This window comes from Colobus angolensis, unplaced genomic scaffold (assembly GCF_000951035.1).
Source record: "Colobus angolensis palliatus isolate OR3802 unplaced genomic scaffold, Cang.pa_1.0 Scaffold150, whole genome shotgun sequence".
Lineage (NCBI taxonomy): Eukaryota > Metazoa > Chordata > Mammalia > Primates > Cercopithecidae > Colobus > Colobus angolensis.
In genome coordinates this window covers 6638661-6659333 of record NW_012114600.1, presented here as the reverse complement: position 1 = coordinate 6659333, position 20673 = coordinate 6638661, and the positions used below count along the sequence as shown (strand labels likewise).

Below are 20673 nucleotides of genomic sequence, written 5' to 3'. Positions count from 1 at the left end.
ATGTTTTATTTACAGCATACTAGAAATATGCTACTTTGTTATTAGTGGTTGCAGTCCTAAAAAACTATCTAATTTTTTCACTTTGTGCTTAAGAACAGAGCATGATCTAAAGATTTGGACATTTGCTTCGGTTTTGCCACTGACGAGTTATATGACACTGGGCAAAACAGTCACTCTGAGCCTCAGGCTTCTCTTCTGTCATATGAAGAGTTTGGGCTACATCAAAAGTTTCCAAAATCAACAGTAAAAAAAGTTTTTAGCAGCAAAATGCTTTTTGGAAAGACAATTCAAATCAGAACCTCAGCATATAAACAAAAGATGAAAATGAGATTGCTCTGAAGATGAAATTGTGTGTGTGTGTGTGTCTGTGTCTATTTGTGTGTCTATGGAGAATACTACATAGCCAAGACCCTTATCCACAGGGTCTCTCACTTCCTCTTATCTCCAAAATGCCCATTCTGATCACTTTTTTCTACAAAGTAGTCCAAGAAGATTTTTAGAACTCTAAAGCTATGGGAACCAAATTTGAAAACCATATAAATTAATGATATATGAGTTGTATTTCAACTCTAAAACATAGGATCCAAATCAAAGGTGTTGATGTTTTTGTCCCATCATTCAAAATGCTTAGGAGAAATCTCAAAGAAAATGGTCTTTTGAGTTTTCATTTAAAATGGCCATCTGATCAAAATTGGACTCTTCAGCTGTCACTCTCATTGTTTATTCCATACAAAAATAGCCAAATTTAGAGATTTTCAACACTTCTACTCTTAATATATATGCAAACTCACTCTTAGTAATTATCTTAGTAGTCTTAGAAATTATCCTGGACAACTTACCTTATTTATTTTTTGTATGTCCAATGACATCACTTCACTTTAATAAAATTGTTTTGTCATTTTGTTTATTTTTTTGACTCAATATTGATGAATTACTTAAAATAACACTAACAAAAACTAGATAACATTAGAGAATTACTGTTAATTATGTCATGTGTGAAAATGGTTGTGCATACAAAAATTAGTCTAGGGTGGTGGTGCACGCCTGTAATCCCAGCTACTCGAGGGGCTGAGTCATGAGAATCATTTGATCCCAGGAGGCAGAGGTTGCAGTGAGTCGAGATTGTGCCACTGCACTCCAGCCTAGGTGACAGAGTGAGGCTCTGTCTCAAAATTAAAAAAAAGAAGAAGAAGAAGAAAAGGAAAATGGTTTTGTGATTATGTGAGAGAATGACCTCAATTTATTGAGATTCAAGCTAGTGTCTTTAGAAATTGCTGATGAGTTGATGAGTTGAGTACTGATATCATAATATCCGGAATTTATTTTTCAAGGGTTCAGCCCTAGACAGAAAGACAGATAGTGGACAGAGAGATGTAAATATAGAGCTAGTTAGGTAGACAATTAGATAAGGCAAATATGGCAAAAAGTTTACAATTGTTAAATCTAGTTGCCTGGTTTATAGATGGTGATAGTACTATTCTTTTTACTTATGTTTGAAAATTTAAATAGAAAAAAATTAATGTTACTTATTAATTAATAAATAAAATAATAACATATTATATATGAAGAAGCACCACATCTACTTACCAAACAGTGAACCTAAATCCAGTTATCTAATCTATTAAGCACTACCTTGGAAACAGCTTGACCTGGTGAAATTAGGGCTATATACTACCTATGGAGCCTTCCACAAACAGTTTAATGTAAAATCTCAAGGTCCTTATTTCTAAAATGGGAATATTAATAGTAAATCTTTGGGGAGTATTACTTCTGGAACTCAGAATTGAAAAGGAGATAGTCCTAGTTTCATTATTAGGGCTATGAAATTATAAATATAATTATAGAAACTGAATAAGAAAATGTATGTAAAGTAGCTAGCACATTGCTAGACATTTAAAAACATTCAATAAATTCGATTTGGTAATAGTAGGAGTTCAGTAGCAGTATCAGTAATGGCAGTAAGAATACTAGAAGTGATAGTAGACATTTTAATAGTAATAGTAGCAGTTTTAGTAGTATTAATAGCGATACTAGCAATACTAGTGGCTATAGTTATAGTAGTTTTGTGTCTTCCTCTGTAAAATACAGTGATGTATCTCATAGGGTTGTTATTAAGTCACTTCACATTTATATTTATAACAACCTTTGACACCTAGTTAACCCTAACTAAATATCTGCTATTAGTAGGGTTGGTGGTGGTGGTGGCGGTGGTAATGTTTGCAGTTGGATATGACATATTTGCTATATTATTTTTGCTTTCTCTAACAAGCCAAAAGTAAAGAAGAAAAGTTTTGTTTCATGGATATAGCATATATCAGACATACTTAATAATTTTTTTGTTTATAAAACATATTCTTTAAAGGATGCACTTCTTTCCAAACTTCTATATCTTTCCCTTTACTCTGAACTTGAATGGAACAACTTATTTAAGTGACAATTTTGAGCTCTAAGTTTTATCCAGACCTTTTCTGTACCATATAGAATCTTTGTTAACTAGGATTAATTTGATTTGTCAATACAACATAGTCATTGAGACTCATTTACATTGAAGAAATGATTTTGCAGTTAGTTTATGGGGGAAGGTGGAGGAAGGGCTGGGTATTTATATGTTGGAAGTCTTTTGATTTAAACTTGGGAAACTTCTAAGTGGTCAACCACATATACACTTTGGAACATCCCTCAGCTTTGCTATCACAATTTCCAGTATGTGATTCAACTCTCCTCATATGAAGGGAAGAATTTTGTAATTGAGCCAAGCTGTGGCTTTTAGTAAAAATATAGTGAGCATTCGTATCTAATTTGTGGCCAGAATGTGCTGAGGCCCATGATCTTTACTTGCTTTGTAAGCGTTCTGCCAACCACTGAGAACCTCAACTTCTCCTGAGGTATGGAAAGTGCTAGTAGTATTTATAAAAACTTTAGGGATGCTTTCATACATACACAACTATATTGGGAATGATACTTTATATTTTTTCTTCTTTCCTTCTGAGAAGTTTTATTGCTACATGTTCACCAAATGCAGAACCAGTGAGAATAAACATTACAGTTGCTTCTAACTGCTTTATGCAAGTGGGCTTATCAATAAGAGTTAATTTTCAAACAAGTTTAACGTTAAACTTTTAAATTAGTTTAATTAAAAGTCGTAAAAGAGTTTAGTGTGAAAATTAATAAATATAAATTTAGCATCATGTATTTTAGGATATAAAATAGTTTGTGCTTTTCATTACATGTGACAGTATAAGAAGAATGACCACATTATTCCTATCAGAATAAAATAACCGAATGTATAAACAGCACCATGTTTTAAAGAGAGTTTAGGGAAAAAAGATAGCAAATTCATTAAGAAAGAAAGAAGATTAGATATATCACATAAATATTTTTAAAAGAGCAATTATGATACCACAATATGTTTATTTTTATATTACTTTCTGCCCTCAATTTTTTGTTGTAAAGTTGAATGAAGAAACATTTTAAATTGCTAAGGTGATTTTTTTGAAAATTCAAATCTAATGACATGACTCATTGAAAGAGTGGGAGTTTAGTAATAGGATTATCTTTCAATTAGACACCAAAGCAACCGAAGTACTGAGTTCATTTAATGAATAAATACAAAAAAAGTGCTTTTTACTTATATGCAGACATTATTCTTTCCAAATATTACTATTATGTTGTGTCATAATAGTTGAAAGATTTTACTTAATACATTTATATTATTGAATATTTAGTATCAAGTGCATTTCAATTAAGGATGTCAAGATACATCGAAACAGTCTATTTAACAAACATATGTTTATTTTATTTTACCATAATTATTTTGTATTTTACTTTTCCTACTAAAACATTACTTAGACATATATATCAATTAACTTTTATGATAGTTCAAGAAAAACTCATATTTACTTTCTCTATATATGAGTCTTACTCTCTGCTTACCTCAAAAAAATTTAAATATAAGTAATAAAATAACATATTTTACCTCCTTTGTTAGATGAGTTCTATTGAGTATGGTATAAGAAGTTAGGCCAGCTGCAAAGTTGGGCACAGTCCCCAAAACCACCCTCACTTCTGACACCAACTGCAAGTTCAAGGGGTTGTAAAAACCACCCTCAGTTTCCATGCTTCGCTAGAAGTGATTCACAGAACTCACTTAAAGCTATTATACACGCGGGTACAGCTTCTTATAGGAAAAGGATACAAATTAAAGTTAGCCAAAGGAAAAAGCACACAGGGCAGAGTCAAGAAGCACAAAACACAGAGCTTCTATTGTCTTCTCCCCGTGCTGTTAAAATGCATTACTCTGACTGCTCTGACGTGTGGCAGTGTGTTTGAAGTACTGCCAATCAGCAAAGCTCACTGAGCCTTTCTGTCCAGAGGTTTTGGGGGAACCTCATCAACTAGACATGATTGATAGACTCACTGCTCACATGGTTAATCTCAGTCTCTGGGTTGACTGATACCACATGAATCAAATCCCCTACTCTAAGTCAAAATGTCCTATTTGTGGCATGACCAGGCCCTTCTCTAAGACTCTACAGGTGTAGTTAACTCTTGCCCTAAATCACATGGTTGAATTTTCCAGTATGACCCAACTCCTACTCTATGACCAGACCCAGCTTGAAGACTATACAGGTGTGGTTAACCCATACTCTAAATCATATGATTGGACTATCCTGTATGACCCAAGACCTCCCAAGCAAAGAAAGACATTATAGAGATTACCTTCTAGAAGCTGAGGGCAATGGCAAGACCTCTCTTTGGGCAAGGCCAAATTCTTTACTACACATAGGGGTTGGAAAGGTTAGATGTTCAGTTTTCTTGTATGTTAGTGATATTCTTTTGTCTATAAATTTTCACATCTTCCCAATAACCTTTCATTTTCTTATGAAATTAGTGTATAGATATTTGAAATATATCATTCCTGGTAGTTTATCTCATAGATATGGATAGCAATAGTTTTTCCAAGTCAGTTATTTTATCTTATAACATTATCATTCTCATACCTGAAAAAAACATTTGAAATTACTAAAAGGATGTCTATTGAATAAAAACACTTTAGATTATTTTAATGTATCTATTCAATATTTATTTGTTGAATTCTCTTATATGTCAGATATTACATTAAGTACTTAGTATGCAATAATGAATAAGACCTGGTTCTTTCCTTAAGGAATTACAGTCTAGTGGAAGAAATCAACAGTGACATGATTACAGTAGAAAGGGATAGTTACAATGAAAATGTACAAAGGGCAGTAACTAATCCAGCCTTACAATTTCAGAAATGGGAGGGGTACCCAAAATGTGGGTTGAAGGTTCATAGCCAATTAATGGAAGTGGGAGGTGGGGAAATCCAGGCCATGCAAGTGATATATGCAAAGGTTTGCTGTGAAAGCACATAGCAAAGTATATCCTATTTACCGTGGCTGGGGCTCAGGAGTTAGGTGCAGCGGTAATCTATGGAGGTTGAAGGTGTATGTACTTCACTCTTACACAAGAAAAGCCTCATTATGTGTTTAGTAAATGTTGTCACTGCCATTGGTTATATGTACTTGCTAACATAATTCTGAATGTAGCTGAAAAGAGGTGAATACGTATTATCTTAAGAGCAGATACCAAAATTCTAGACAATTTGACAACTTCATTCAAATAAGATATATTTAGTGTGATTATTTGCTTGGCACTATGCTGGACTTGAGAAGACAGCGCATGCAGCTGTATACGTATACAACACAGGGATACAACATGTCTGCTAAATAAATCAGACGTATTTCCTCACATCAAACTTACAGTCGGCCAGGGAGACCAACTTCAACCACATAATCACACAAGTGTTCAACTGCATTTAAGATGTGTAATATGGGCCGGGCGCGGTGGCTCAAGCCTGTAATCCCAGCACTTTGGGAGGCCGAGACGGGTGGATCACGAGGTCAGGAGATCAAGACCATCCTGGCCTACACGGTGAAACCCCGTCTCTACTAAAAAATACAAAAAACTAGCCGGGCGAGATGGCGGGCGCCTGTAGTCCCAGCTACTCGGGAGGCTGAGGCAGGAGAATGGCGTAAACCCGGGAGGCGGAGCTTGCAGTGAGCCGAGATCCGGCCACTGCACTCCAGCCTGGGCGACAGAGCGAGACTCCCTCTCAAAAAAAAAAAAAAAAAGAAAGATGTGTAATATGACATAAGTTTCATGGTAGTGTAATAAAATACAGAAAGGGGACCTGCCTAGTCCACAGAAAAGGTAAAGGCTTGCTGGAGAAAATGATTTGATCTGGTATTGGGTAGAGGTGAAGGTGATACGGGAGAGGGTATTGAGGTTATGAGGGGTATGAATCACAATTCCAAAAGACAAGACAATGTGGTGAACCAGAGATTGAAGAGAACAAGGTGCATTTGCAGTCCTAAAAAGAGAATGTTCTTCCTGGAGAGCAGAGTGTGAGTGAGATGGCACACTAGCTGAGCTGGAGCATCAGATAAAGCCTAGAGAATGGAATCAAGTTGGCTACAATAATGCTATGGCTTTTGTCCCAGGAAAGGGAAATTTTAAAGGTTTCAGTTTATCTGCTTTTATGGAAACAAGTGAGTTGGGCCTACCTGCATTTTTAAGAGGTTATTCTAGGTAACCAATAGAGAAAATAATAGTGTGGAACAGTGGTAGAAGTAGTGATCAAATAAGATGTAGGGGTTCAGGTGAGAGATGTGGGGAGTTTGGATAAAAGGCAGTCATGATGGAAAGAATGGATAAATTCAAGAATTTATGATGGGTTTATAAGAAAGTTGAAGAGAGGGAGGGGTTAAGAATATCCTAGAAGTTCCTGGAAATTCAGATGACTAGAAAAAAATGAGTATTTGGGGAAGGAAAGCCAAATGCTATCAAGAAGTCAAATAAGACGAGTTGAAGCAGTGGGACTCAGATGAGAACTGATTGAAGAGTAAGAAATGAAGAAATGGAAAAACTAAAAGCCGAATAGATATTGTCAGAATCCAAGCAAAAATCAAACAATCAAACAGCTTAATATGAGAAAATAATAATTATTTATTTACAAGAGAAAGAAGAGAAGATAGAAATAAGAGATTGGTAGTAGGAATGGCTGCCAACAAGATGACAGAGCACTGGGAGAGGTGAAGGTCACTGAGAAATTCCCAGTAAATTTAAGGCCAACAGGACTTTTAAAAACAGAAGTATACAGTGGATGACACTTTTCAAGGTTGATTTGCCCTACTTATTTTTGATATAACCAGTTCTAGCTCCTTCAATTTTTCAGTAAACTCACTTTACTAGATAACACTTCATGCTATTTGGTTTTATGATAAAATAGAGAAAGCGCTGAATTTTTAGTCTGGAACTCCTTGGTATGACATAAATAAATAAATAAATAAATAAATACATAAATACATAAATACATAAATACATAAATAACAGACTAAGAAGACAGAAGGAAAAAACTCCCCTATTCCAGGAATCTGTAGAAATCTTGGGAATTGTTTCGATTTTTGGCCAATCTATACCTCAATGGACCAGAAGATCTCAACCGACATTAAATTAAGACTGGCTAATATCAGGGAATAAAGTGTGTGGCCACTGATCAGTTCTTTATGTGGAGATATTAGTATTTTATTTCAACCAACTATACCAATATGCTCGCTCAGCTATTATTCTTAACCTCATTAATCTAGCATGGGATGCAAACCCAAATGTTTTCCAAGAACTGGAGGGAACATAATATGTGAAGAGGCTATTGGTAGAACCTATAGTGAAGCAAAACATTCACTCCATGTACAGGCATGATACATCATAGGTATCTAGATACTTATGACTGAAATAGTAAATCAATATTTTTGGTTCACAGGAAAACCAAATGTCCATTTAAAAATTGAGTTTTCCAAGTTTTCATTCTAAGAAAATATCTTGGAGATAATTAACATGAACTTTGACATGCACCCGGTACCATACAAGCTGAGTGACCTTAGTTATCTTGGTTAAATTACTTGGATTCTCTAAGTCTCACTTTTATTGTTAATTAAGTGGACATAATAAGACCTATCTCACAGGGCAGTTCTCAAAAAAGGATTGAATAAAAGTGTGTGTGTGTGTGTGTGTATGTGTGTGTATATATGTATATGTATGTATGTGTGTGTATGTGTGCATGTGTGTATGTATGTATATACTTGCACAGACCAGGACCTGGTATAGAGTAGGCATTCAGTAACTATTAGATACTTTTGGAAGTTACATTGAAATGGTGTCTCATCATCACAAGCAAAATTTTCTCAAGACTCTCAAAAATATGTGTTGAAAACTCCTGGAGGCAATAGAATAGAGCATTGAACAAAACAAAAACTCTTGTTCTCACAGAACTTATAATTTGGCAACAGAGTACTTGTTAGCAGAATTGTACATTTTCTCAATTTCTGCAAACTTTTCGTATCTTTGTAAAATGAACTATGGTGCATATTAAAACTAGTCAATTAGATCAGCTTTGTGAAACCAAATCAATCATTCTTCCAAACCATACAGCATTTGTTTGAACTCATTGATACTGAAAACTATGTTTATTAGACCTTCAAGTTTCTCTTTAAGAGATATCAATGAAGTAATTTCATCCCTTGAGTTTCTCTCAATATAACCCTCTGATTGTGGAAATAGAATGCTAAAGATATGAAAGGTAAAAAAATACTTTATTAATAAATTATTCACTTTATTTTTCAGTTGAGAAACTGAAGCCTAGAGCAAGGACATACAGTTAGCATGTGTAAAACACATTCTTTAAGTGGTGTTCATTTTGTCAGGGGAAAAAAACCTACCTCTTCTAACTTAAATGCCATATAATTGGTGAAAAATGTACTGATTTGAATAATTGCTGTTTTTGCTAATAGCTGGATTCCAATGGGGAACTGCTCATCCGAAACGCACAGCTGAAACATGCTGGAAGATACACATGCACTGCCCAGACAATTGTGGACAATTCTTCAGCTTCAGCTGACCTTGTAGTGAGAGGTAAGAGTTTCAACATTTTAAAATTACAAAACCAAAGGTATTTGACTTGCATAAACATGTATAATCTTCTGGTAACTCTAGTGCAAATTCTTATATATTTAGAGTCTCAATTCCATGCCTAAGAATGGAGATTAAGCTTCTTCCCATGCCTAAGAATGATCTATGCCAGACAAGTAGTAAACAATGCTGATTTTGTTTGTTTTACTAACTACATCTTCTAGAAAGTTACACCACATACCTCCTACTAAATGTTTATGCTTTGAGACTTACCAAAAGCTCTCATTTCCTGCTAATACTTTTTAGTGTGTTGAGTATAGTGCTGTTTCCTTTTTTATTTCTCTGGAAAAATATATATACTGATGCTGTTTTTACTATAACCTCAAGTGTTATATATTTTTTGTCTTAGAGTGTAAAGTTAATTTATACATATATCATGTTTTTATTTGTTGCTGGTTTTCAAATTAGTGTTTTTGTTCTTATGAATAATATAATTGAGATTGTGATGGAATACACATTTATTAAAAATGCAACCCCTTTGGTACTGGCCACTGCCATAGCATTGAGGCTGGCTGGGAACACAGCACACCTTGTTTAAAATAAATAGTTAGCTCTTCACTGACTGCTCTTTAGCTTAGCACCCAACAAGTACCATGTGTTGACCCCAGCTTATTTACCTTTAATGTCTCACTTCATGTAGCCAACTCCAACCATCTAACTCATCCACAAAATTACCCTTTAACTTCCATGTCAGTTGCTTTATTCACAGTATTCCTTCCATGTCTTTTTCTTGTCATTTGTTGCCCAAATCTTATTCATCCTTCAAGGCCTAGCTAAAGTGTATACTAAGTTCATGAATCCTTCTCTTGATTTCCCCAATATGAGCTCCTATCTTCTGAATTTTCATAACATACATTGCTTTTTCTCATATGTTTTATAGCAATTGGTACACAGTTGGCTCCTCTAAGTTGTAAAATTCATATACGTATTTTTTTAGTGAATGGCAGAGTTCCTTTGCATTGTTTCATAACTCTCTCTTTCTTTCTGTCTCAGTGTCAGTTAAAGTTACTATTTTTTCACATTTCACCTACTAAAAATATTTATTGAACATTAATTGCATATTTTGCCTTTGCTTTTCATGCTATCGGAGAAATAGGCAATAAAATGATATTTGTGGCTTAATTCTGCTTCCACACCTGAGTCAATATAATTTCATTCGATCTCATGCAGCTCCTGCATTTCCCTCTAGAGCAATGTTAATATGGGGTCCCTAAGCAACACAGGGCAAATGCTGAAAACCCTTTTACTCCATTTGAATATATTCTCCAATAGAGTTATAAGAAGTCTAGTTGAAGTTTCTTCATCAGAATGAACTTAGAAATACATTCCATAAACCACTTATTGAATAATAACAAATAAAAATGAGACTACAAAATCCTAAGTCAAAGAAAGTTCATTTAAGTTCAATATTTTCATTTAAAGTATTTTGTTATCTGGGACATTGATTGTTTTCAAGAATTATTAGGGAGAGGGATTAGAGGGATTAGTTCACTATTCTTCCTAGTCAGACCACTAGCTGTTAAGTCATTTCCAGAAGTAGCCAAAGTGTATGTTTAATTGAAATTGCTTGCCTATGAAAATGATTAGCATTAATGTTGCAATAGGAGTTATGTCACAATGTGTGGACATCAATGTCTTCATATGATTACATGATTACATTTTAGTAAACTTACTGTCGTATTATCATAGAATGTAATATTCAGAGTGAAGAGGAATTTTACAGATAAAATGCAAGGGTAGTCATGATACTGTCCACACATACTTAGGAAATTAATTATCATCACTATGTATATTTTTATAGAGAGTCAATAAAAAGAAGCTATAGCAGATATTATGCCGAAATAAAAATGTATTTTCTTTTAGTCCCAGGAAAAATGCCTTAAAGTGGCAGAACCTGGTGAGTGCATTCAGTAGAAATACAGTACAGCGTTTTAAGTCCTTGTACTATAGTAGGCTGCTAATAAAACCATACAGGTAAGTGAAAATACTGCTTACCTCTGTTAAAGTCAGCAGAGTTATAACCATTCTTCAAACTTTCTTTCTAATAATAGAAAAAGTATTCATTTCATAGCAAAAGAAATTTGCAATTGAAATAGTCAAATATATTTGACTATTGCAGAACTTGTGTCAAAAACATATATAAAGTAGATGTTCTAATATGCTTTATATATTTAAACCAGAAGGTATACAATTAAACAGTTGGTTTTATTTTTTATAATAATGGTGAGTAATGTATAAGACATGCCCTGCTTTAAGTGATATTATTATTGGTCTATTTACTCATTTAATTATACTTTTGTATCTAGTTCAGGAAATCATAACCTGGAGTCTATGTACAGTCTTTAAGGGATCCATGGACCTCCAGAAATTGTACATAAAATTCTATTTGTATGTACCTTTCCTTGGGAAAATGATTTGTAATTTTCGTAGCCAGCAATGTCCCACAGGATTAAAAAGCTAATCTAGTTTTTATTTCCCCATTTGGATGAAGACTCTCTAATAAAATAAATTGAAGAGATGATTATTCACTTCATGCAAAAGTATAAAAACTAATAAATTTCATGTACTTAAATCTAATAGCACATTTAGATTGTGAATTGCTTTTAAAAGATTCAACTTGCATTCAACCCTTCAAAATTACATGTTTATAAAAAATATTAAATATGCTATGTAGTAGACAGTAGACATCTATAAGAACTTTCCATATTTGAGATGGACTAATTTTAGTCCATATTCAGATATTGGTAATCTGAACTGCAGCTGCTGAAATTAGTGCAATGAGAAGGATAATAAACAGAGTAGAGGGGAAAGCAATTTCATCTGAGGATCACTAAGAAATTTTTTTATAACAAAACTAGTTCTGTGTATAAATGATTATGCCTTATCAATAGACTGAAACAAAACTATAAATATTTAGACATAATTAAGACTGTGGATTTCTTTTAGCCTACATTACCCTGAAGAAAATAAATACATAGTAAGAACAGTGTTGCTGCCCTAATCAACATGTGTGTGTGCATGTGTGCATGCATTTGTAATTGTGGGTGGGCAAGTGTGAGTATATGCATACAGCATGATGAAAGTAATTTATATCAGAAAAAAAAAATGTGTTTTAGTTTATTCCTTGCCTTTTTAGTGTATATTGAGCTTAGAATGTAAGCAGTCAAATGGTTAAATCTGAATGCCTGTAAATATAAAACTGAAATTAAATATAGGAAAAATATAGTCAATGGAAAATGTAGCATTGGATCTGATTTCTTGGGGCCTTTTACCGAGAGCAAATACTCCCGCTGTGTTTTTTGTGTCATGTATGGTAGGATTTAGAAATGAAGAAAGCAGTAGCAATTGTCACCAAAGAAAAACAATCTGTAGAAAATGTCCCTGATAATCAGATATGAACTATTGTAATTCTGTAAAAGCATAAATGTGTACTCTTAGAAAGCTATAGCACTTTAATTTGTTTACCATCTAACTGGGTCCAAAGATGCTTGAGGAAAAGAGGCCAGTAAAGTTACATGCATTGTCTGATCCTCCAGCTCTGCAAACAACTTCAAATCACGAGATTCTATCGACCACGTAATTTTCACTTTTCTTTTCCAAAGTTGGCTTTTATATGAGTCATATCTGTTAACTTTGGCAATATTTCTGTTAGTCTTTCTACAGTATAGAGATTATTTTTGCAAGAGTAAACTTTCTTCAAACACTATTGTCCAGGAGGTCTAACATATAAAATTGAAGATGAAGATAAATAAATAAACATTTGTGCCCTCACAACCCTGGCAAAAGCAGATTATCTACTCTGAAATAGGATACCTTCAACCCAGCCCCCTAAGGATTCTAACAAATTTAAATAAATAAAATATGAATCTATATAAAAAATGAAAATTGATGGCCAAGTGTGGTGGCTCACAACTGCAAACCCAGCACTTTGGGAGGCCAAGGAGTGCAGATTGCTTCCAGACCAGCCTGAGCAACATGGCAAAAACCCGTCTCTACCAAAAAAACAAAAATAAGCTAGGTATGGTTGCAAAAGATTAAAATGCTATGCTTGATATGATGATATTTAAATAGTTTATAGAAGATTTTGTGAAAGTTAATTTTTTTCCTATGAAGAACACATATTGACATCAATTGGAAATAATGTTGTTGGCAGAAAGAGTAATTTCAGAATCACCCCTTTAAGACAGGGGTTTGTATAATACAGCTGAAGGAATTTAGAACTTAAATCACTATAGATTACTTAATACTTAAAAGGCCTTAAATATGTTGCCTTATGTTTAAAATGTTTAAAATATTTGTATTTTAAAATGTTAATATTAATATTTAAAATGTTAATATTTAAAAGCCTTAAATATGTTGCCTTATGTTGCCTTCGTTTTAAAATAAGAACTAGGTATTGTACTTCAGATGGTTTTAGGTTTCTCATATAAAAATCCACATTAAGAGTATTGATACAAATTTCCTCTGTTGCAATAAAATTTTTACTTCTTAGGTCCCATAAAAGTGTATTTCAGGTTGCTTCATCAAGTGAGTGTCTGATGCTTTTGAACAGCCCTGTTTGAATATTTTTTAGCAAACAACATCTCTAAAGCTCTTCAGCTAAAACAGTGTCATTTAGAGTTTTGCAGTATTTATACAGCAAGATTTATTTTGGAAACCTATGTGCAGCTTGCCAAATCTATATTTTCATTCATGAGTGCACCTTTGGACAACATTCAAAAATAGACCATAAAATTAGACCCCAAATAAAAAAGAAATTAGGCTTTAACTTGTACATGTATTACAACTTTCTCTGGCATTTCTGATGTATTATAAATATTTTGGCAATGCTTCTGGCTTTTAGGAACACTTTCCTGCTACCTGGGTGAACAAAACATGTTTGCCACTGAAATTGCCAAGATAGAAAATGCAATTAGGATTATATCTTATCTACTATATATTTGTTTACATCTTATATATTACATTAAATGACGTTTCTTCACTCAAATCTGAGTTTAAAAGCAAACAAAAGAAAAATAAAATGACTTTCCTATCTAAACTTTTTATTTTGGCCTGGTTCTCAACTCTAACATATGCTGTATAGAATTTTAAAATGTTTTGGAAAAACAGTAGCTGAAACTAAAGCAAATGATAAGAAAACTCTGTAAATCATTTTCTCCTCAAAAGAAGTTTGTGTTGTTTACATTATTACATTAGAAGCTTATTTATTTTACCTTATGTGGAGTTGTATTTAGGTGAAAACACCATGTTAGTGAGTGTGCGTGCGTGTGTGTGTGTGTGTGTATGCAGCTTTCCACTTTATTTCTAAGGCAAAAATACAGTTACAGAATGGAGAGAGATATTAGTTAGAGGTCATCTTTATTGATATACTCTGTTAAGGTTTTTATTGCTTAGCCTAATGACGTGGTTACCAGATTTTTTCTTAAGAAGGCTATTTGGTTGATTACTAAACCATTTTTAAACTCTTGGAAAAGTTAAGGTAACACGGTCGAATAAATAAATAAGCCTGATGGAAGCTATCAATATACGTTTTAGTTTGGATAATATTGTAGTATTTTAAAGTTCTATAATAGTTGCCTAAAGGTCTTTTTATGGAAAATACTCTTGAGTATTTTATTCCCAGCTGGTTTACATTAGCAGAGTTAATATCCAGAGTATCCCACTGTTCACTATCCAGACAAAATTAGTTCTGAAGCATTTACTTGGAGATGATGGTCCAGGCAAATTACTATTCTTTTTTGTAAGAATTATAGAATAGATAAACATTTTCTTTCTTTAAGATAAAAGTGTTCTAATGGTCCTTTTATTGGTAAATCATGTGTTAGTTACATCTTTTCTCCTTACCATTTTTTCACAGTAACTATATGAAATCTCTGCATTTATGTTCAAATTTGAAAATACAATTTTAAATGTAGAATTAATCCTATAGGTTATCTAGAAAGTTCCTACACCTTCATTTAACAACTTGGACTCTGAGAGAAAGAGTTCCTCCCCTGTATGACCCATCTACATGGTGGCAAACAATAATCTTGGGACCCCAGTCCAGCCTTCTCATTGTACTAGACTTTCTCCAGAAAGTATGGATAAATAAAAGCTATAGTTAATTTCTAAAACTCACTATACCAGAAAGATTTATCAAGTCTATTCTGGAGCTGGTAGGACAAATTATTTTACTAATTTTTACTAAATAGTAAAAGTTATTGATTTCAGTTTCTGCTCTTTGCTCTTTCTGTTCCCACTATCTAGCATATGCTAATAAAAAATATATAATTTTTAAAACATTGTAGGAAAAAATAAAGCTAAAGACATGCATTATAAACAGATATAATCTCTAATTCTTGGATTATTTAGGGTTCTATTTGTATGACTAGCTCAGGGACATTGGATATTAATAAGGGCCACAGGACAGTATGTTGCCATGTGTAAAATTTCTGGAACCCTTGGTGGTAAATCAGATTTTAGGCTTCTGTGGTATCTGGCATAAATGTTCACCTTGCGTTCAAGAATTTTTACATTCAACATTTTCTTAAATAAGCAAATAGGGGTTTATGTTTCAAATTATTATTAAGGTAAGCCAGGCCAAAATAAATTAACAAGGACTTTTAAATTAAGCAATTTAATTACCATGTAGTTAGGAAGAATAGACATAAAGGTTCTATGTAATATACACACCAAGTTAAACAGGCATGTAAGTATACACACCTCATCACACCACACACACACACACATGGGAAGAGATCCAGAAAAGAGACACACGTATAAAGGCAGAAAGGTCTGGGTCCAAATCATCACAGTCAAAATCAAAGAGAATGGTTGAGGTAGTTTTTCATGTATTTGGGGCAGAAAAACACACATTTACCTCAGATATTTGGATAATTGCCTCTGCTTTCCACTTGCTTTGGCCAACGAAGTCTTGCCACAGAGACAGACTAAAGATTCCATCTCATTAGCCTTGCAGAACTGAGACAGGAAAATGGTCCTCGCTGCCCGCACTGGCTGGAACAATGACAACTGGGCGCCATTCTGAGCCATCGTGACCCCACTCCGCACTAACCACAGCAATACTTCCATTGATAGCAAAACTTGCCCAGAAATTAAGCCTTCCCCTTCCCGCTGAGAATCAACAAATTCAGATCAAGGAAATACGATTGGGCTGATTCTCCATAACTGCTAAAATACTGAGCTGAAATGCACATTTGGTTATAATACACAGAATTTAGAAAAGTTAAAGTTAGAACTTAGTGGTTATTTGAACAAAAACTCTAGTAAAAATGACAGCTTTCCCAATTACTTCTGGAATTTTAAAGTGCATCAATAATTTGAAATTGTATTTCTCAATGCAAGTTCAGTGTAAATTGATGTACACTCAATTTTTTTCAAATATGTCCACAAAATATGTAATTTATTCAGAATGAGTCACATTATTTTAAATCTTAAGATAGGTCTTGAAAATTATCTATATTAATACTTCATCTTACAAATTCAAAACTTAAAATATGAAGGTTAGAAGAAACCATGTCATGCGCTAATATAAATTTAGATTTTCCTTTCCCTCCTCACTAGAGTACAGTGAGAAAAACTCCCGTGGAGGATTTCTTCTTTTCTGCAATTAATTACTCCCAGGTCTCTTGTAATCAAACTGGTCAACTTTTGGCAAACTGGAATTTCTTTTTTGCTGCACATTTAGTGTGTATCCACGGTTCCCTGAAAAAATAAATGGCCATGAAGGAGGCTGAGGCAGAATTGCTTGAACCCAGGAGAGCTAAGATCATGCCACTGCACTCCAGCCTGGGCAGTAGAGCGAGACTCCATCTCAAATCATCATCATCATCATCAGCCTGGTACAATGGCTCATGCCTGTAATCCCAGCACTTTGGGAGGCCAAGGCAGTTGGATCACGAGGTCAGGAGCTCGAGACCAACCTGGCCAATATGGTGAAACCCCGTCTCTATTAAAAATAAAAAAAATTATTGGGTGTGGTGGCACATGCCTGTAGTCCCCCCTGCTTGGGAGGCTGAGGCAGGAGAATCACTTGAACCCAGGAGGTAGGGGCTGCAGTAAGCCGAGATCGTGTCACTGCACTCTAGCCTGGGCGACAGAGACTCTGTTTCAAACAAACAAACAAACAAACAAACAAAAAAAAACCCTTTTACCACTCAGTTTGATTCCAGGGAGACAGTAGGAAAGCTTTACAGAATTTAGCAGGCCATTGGAGCTTTTAGACACTGCATCCACTTCAGTGCTCCATATTGATTCATACATCCATGTGTATTTACCAGACAATTATGCCAAATTAGGCTACAATTATGCCAATAATGTCAAAGTTCAAGAGCAATACAGATAATCAGTGATACCTAAAAGTCTCGATGAATATGAATAAATGGCAATTAGTTCATATTTTGAAAGTAATTGTGGTTTATGTTGGTAAAATACTGTATTTTTCCAACTCAAATCTTTAGACTGTGTAAAGGTATGTATAAAATGATGAATATAAAATAAAAATATATGATTATATAATGTATAATATATGACATAATATAGCTACATAGCATGTTATAATAAAAGGTGTGTTATATGTCATATAACATGTATTGATTATATCATAAAAGGATATATAACATTTATTAAATACATTGTTTACCAGATTTAATTTTAAAGGACAGGTATCATTACTGTATTATATTCATTTTACACATGAGAAAATTGAATCTAATGAGGCTAAGTTAATCATTCAAGGTCATAAAGCTACTAAGTGGAAGAACAAGTTTTGAATTCAGACAGTCTAATTTCAGGTATAACACCCAGTGCATGGCTGTAGCACACTATAACTAAACATTAACTCAAATATATTCAATGTGATAAAATAATCAATGTGGAAAAGCTAAATTGCAGGCCTTTTACTTTCTTGGCAACAAATGTTTATTCTATAGAAAGTGATGCTGATCTTGCTATTTTATTTTTGCTCATGTTATACTTATGGCTGGCCTATTACAAGGGAAACTATAGTTAATTTTTTTCAACTAGTCAACTTTATACAGTTACAATTACAGTGGCAAAATCAGTAAATGAATTGTACTGGATGGCTTGAAAGCTTGATTTTATAATGTGTTCTTTGGCCTAAAAATAGGTAAATGAAATTTTGATATGTGTTTTCCTGCTTTTTTAAAATAACATATAATTCATACAGTTAAAAATAGTTCATTCAGAGTATTTAAATATCTGAGATTATAATGTCTACACCTATAGGACTTGCCTATAAATTTTACCGTGTCGTCCTACAAAATTGCTATGAGGTGGTAGTACAAGGACTGTTATTTCCATTTCATAGGCAAAGGAAGCTTAAAAAAGAAAAAATATATATTTTCAGCTATCAGTTATAAAGCCAGAATGTGGCCAGATACTAGTGTTCCAAATTCAACTATATGAACATGCTTTTCCCTTCTTGATGTTTAACTTTCCCAAAGACAGAAGTCAAATCATATAATTTTGTATTGTGCATCTCTATCATTGTTGGTACATGGTTTAATTTGTCAAATTAATTAGATCATTCCCTCAACACTCTGAGTTACTGATAATTCCAAGTTAAGTTAGAGAGTAGAGTAACATTTTAGCTTGTTTAAAATTAGAATTTCATTAATAGCTTCCCTTTTTAGCTCATTTTACTAAATAAGACAAAAACACCTTAGCCTCATTGCTGAAAATATAACCAAGAAAAAACTTAACGACGTAAAATCCCTTTCAAGCAGTTTTATTACCTATGATTTTTGTGCAGTCTGCCATTTCCAGTCTCATTACTATGCAATGCTTTCTTGATGGAGCCTTTTGCAGGCTTGCTTCCCACCCAGTTTCTGGAAATTTAATTTGGTCACAAAAGTTTGGGCACCTACACAAATTAGAACGAAGGAAACTCAGAGAAAGCTTTTACCCTCTAAACTCATGATCAGTTTATGAAGCCACAGAGAGATTTTAGTGCTTTTGAATTCCTACAATAGCTTCTGCAACTGTAATTGCCACTATTGGGATTAAATGAAACATACACAGAGAGAGAAAGAAGTATTTAAGTATTCTGCAACTGACGCTGAGCTAGGATACCCCATTAGATCACAGCAGCAGGGAGTAGTTCTCAATCTTTTCTCTGCCAGAGCGCTTTTCCATCGTCACGTTTAACTGTACACAATACTCTCATAATTAATTGCAGATTCTGACATAAATACAAAAAACCTTTTCACCCTAAAAAGCACAACACTATTTTAATTGTTATTTGCCTAATGCCAGTTAACAGTGATGATCACTGTGTGGACATGGGAAGACATAAGGGAGTGGCTGAGGTTCATGTGCATTTCCCAGGGCACCCCTGAAGAGCCAACACCTTCGCTTGAAAGTGCATTGGGATGCAAGTGAGTGAGAGTTGGCATGCTACAGGGATAACTTTGAATCCACTTTATACTTTGGAAAAAAAAATGCAGAAACTTCTGAATTCTCAATATTATTAGTAGCAAATTACTTGTGATATGCCAGAGTGTAGCAATCCCTTGTGTAATTATTCCCAGAATGGTCTAAGGTCCATCACACTGAAGAACCCACTTCTGAGAATCTGCTCCCTGCACTCTTAGTGATGCTCAACAATGAGAGCTTGACCCCACCCCTCCTTCACACATTCCTGAGAATTTCTCCAGAAGAAAGGAACTGTTACTGATAGAAACATGTCAGATCCCGCTGATGTGTAGGGTCTAAGCAACTTGGAAGACCACTATTTGATATCTTCCTACATTGTCTGGTAGATACAGTGACTAATTCAAGGAAATGGCACCCCTCTCTGGAGGAGTTTAGGGAGGCTCCCTTGGTGACTATTCATAGCCCCCACTTTTCAGACTTAAAATCTCAAATCACAGAGAAGCAAACTGGTAAAATAGCAAAAACTACCCAAACTGCGTTTAAAAGAAAAAAAATAAAAGACTGTAGCTAAAATTAGCATTTTCAGTTCTCATCAAAAGGATTTAAAATTTCATATGCTTAAAATGTCAAATGAGTCTTATGACCTTTTTTACTATTTACAATAAGGACTGAATTTACAACAAGCAGTCAGCACAGGCAAGTTTTCCTAGATGCTGTTTCTTCTATTTAAACAGCTATCTCCAGGGGGTAGTAGTAGCTATAAAATGGTATAATTATAATAATAACTATCCTTAGTAACACGTAGGGGAATGAGGTAGGTGATCACTCTGTTAATTACATGGTTTTCTATAATAATGCTGTATCATTATATACATTATACACATACTGTTGTTAAATGATTTGCATGGTGTGATAGAAAAGCTGTGGCCCTCGGTAAACCAATTAGATATCCACTTTGCCTACCTAACCTGTGGTCTTAGGCTAGTCGATTAATCACTGTCAGCCTCAAATTCCATATTTATGAAGAGAATATGAATAGTTACAGTCCATACATTGTTCATGGCAACTTTTTATAAATATTTTGCTTTACTTCCTTCCCTTTACTATGAATGTATATATCGACATGAGAAATAAATAAAATATAACTCAAGACAGTTCTCACAAAACACAGCTTCAACCATTAACTTTTTTGAACCATTGCTTCAATCTATCCTCATTACTTTTTTTCTT

General features: G+C 34.0%; 1 protein-coding gene across 4 annotated transcripts in view; it reads left to right on the top strand.

The window, feature by feature from the left end:
- Positions 1-20673, top strand: part of CNTN1 (contactin 1) — a 409794-nt gene that overhangs the window by 283390 nt on the left and 105731 nt on the right. For all 4 annotated transcript variants that reach the window (XM_011936103.1, XM_011936102.1, XM_011936106.1 and 1 more), the window contains exon 15: positions 8871-8991. In XM_011936103.1, the coding sequence (XP_011791493.1) occupies positions 8871-8991 (121 nt within the window). The remainder of the gene's footprint in view (positions 1-8870; positions 8992-20673) is intronic.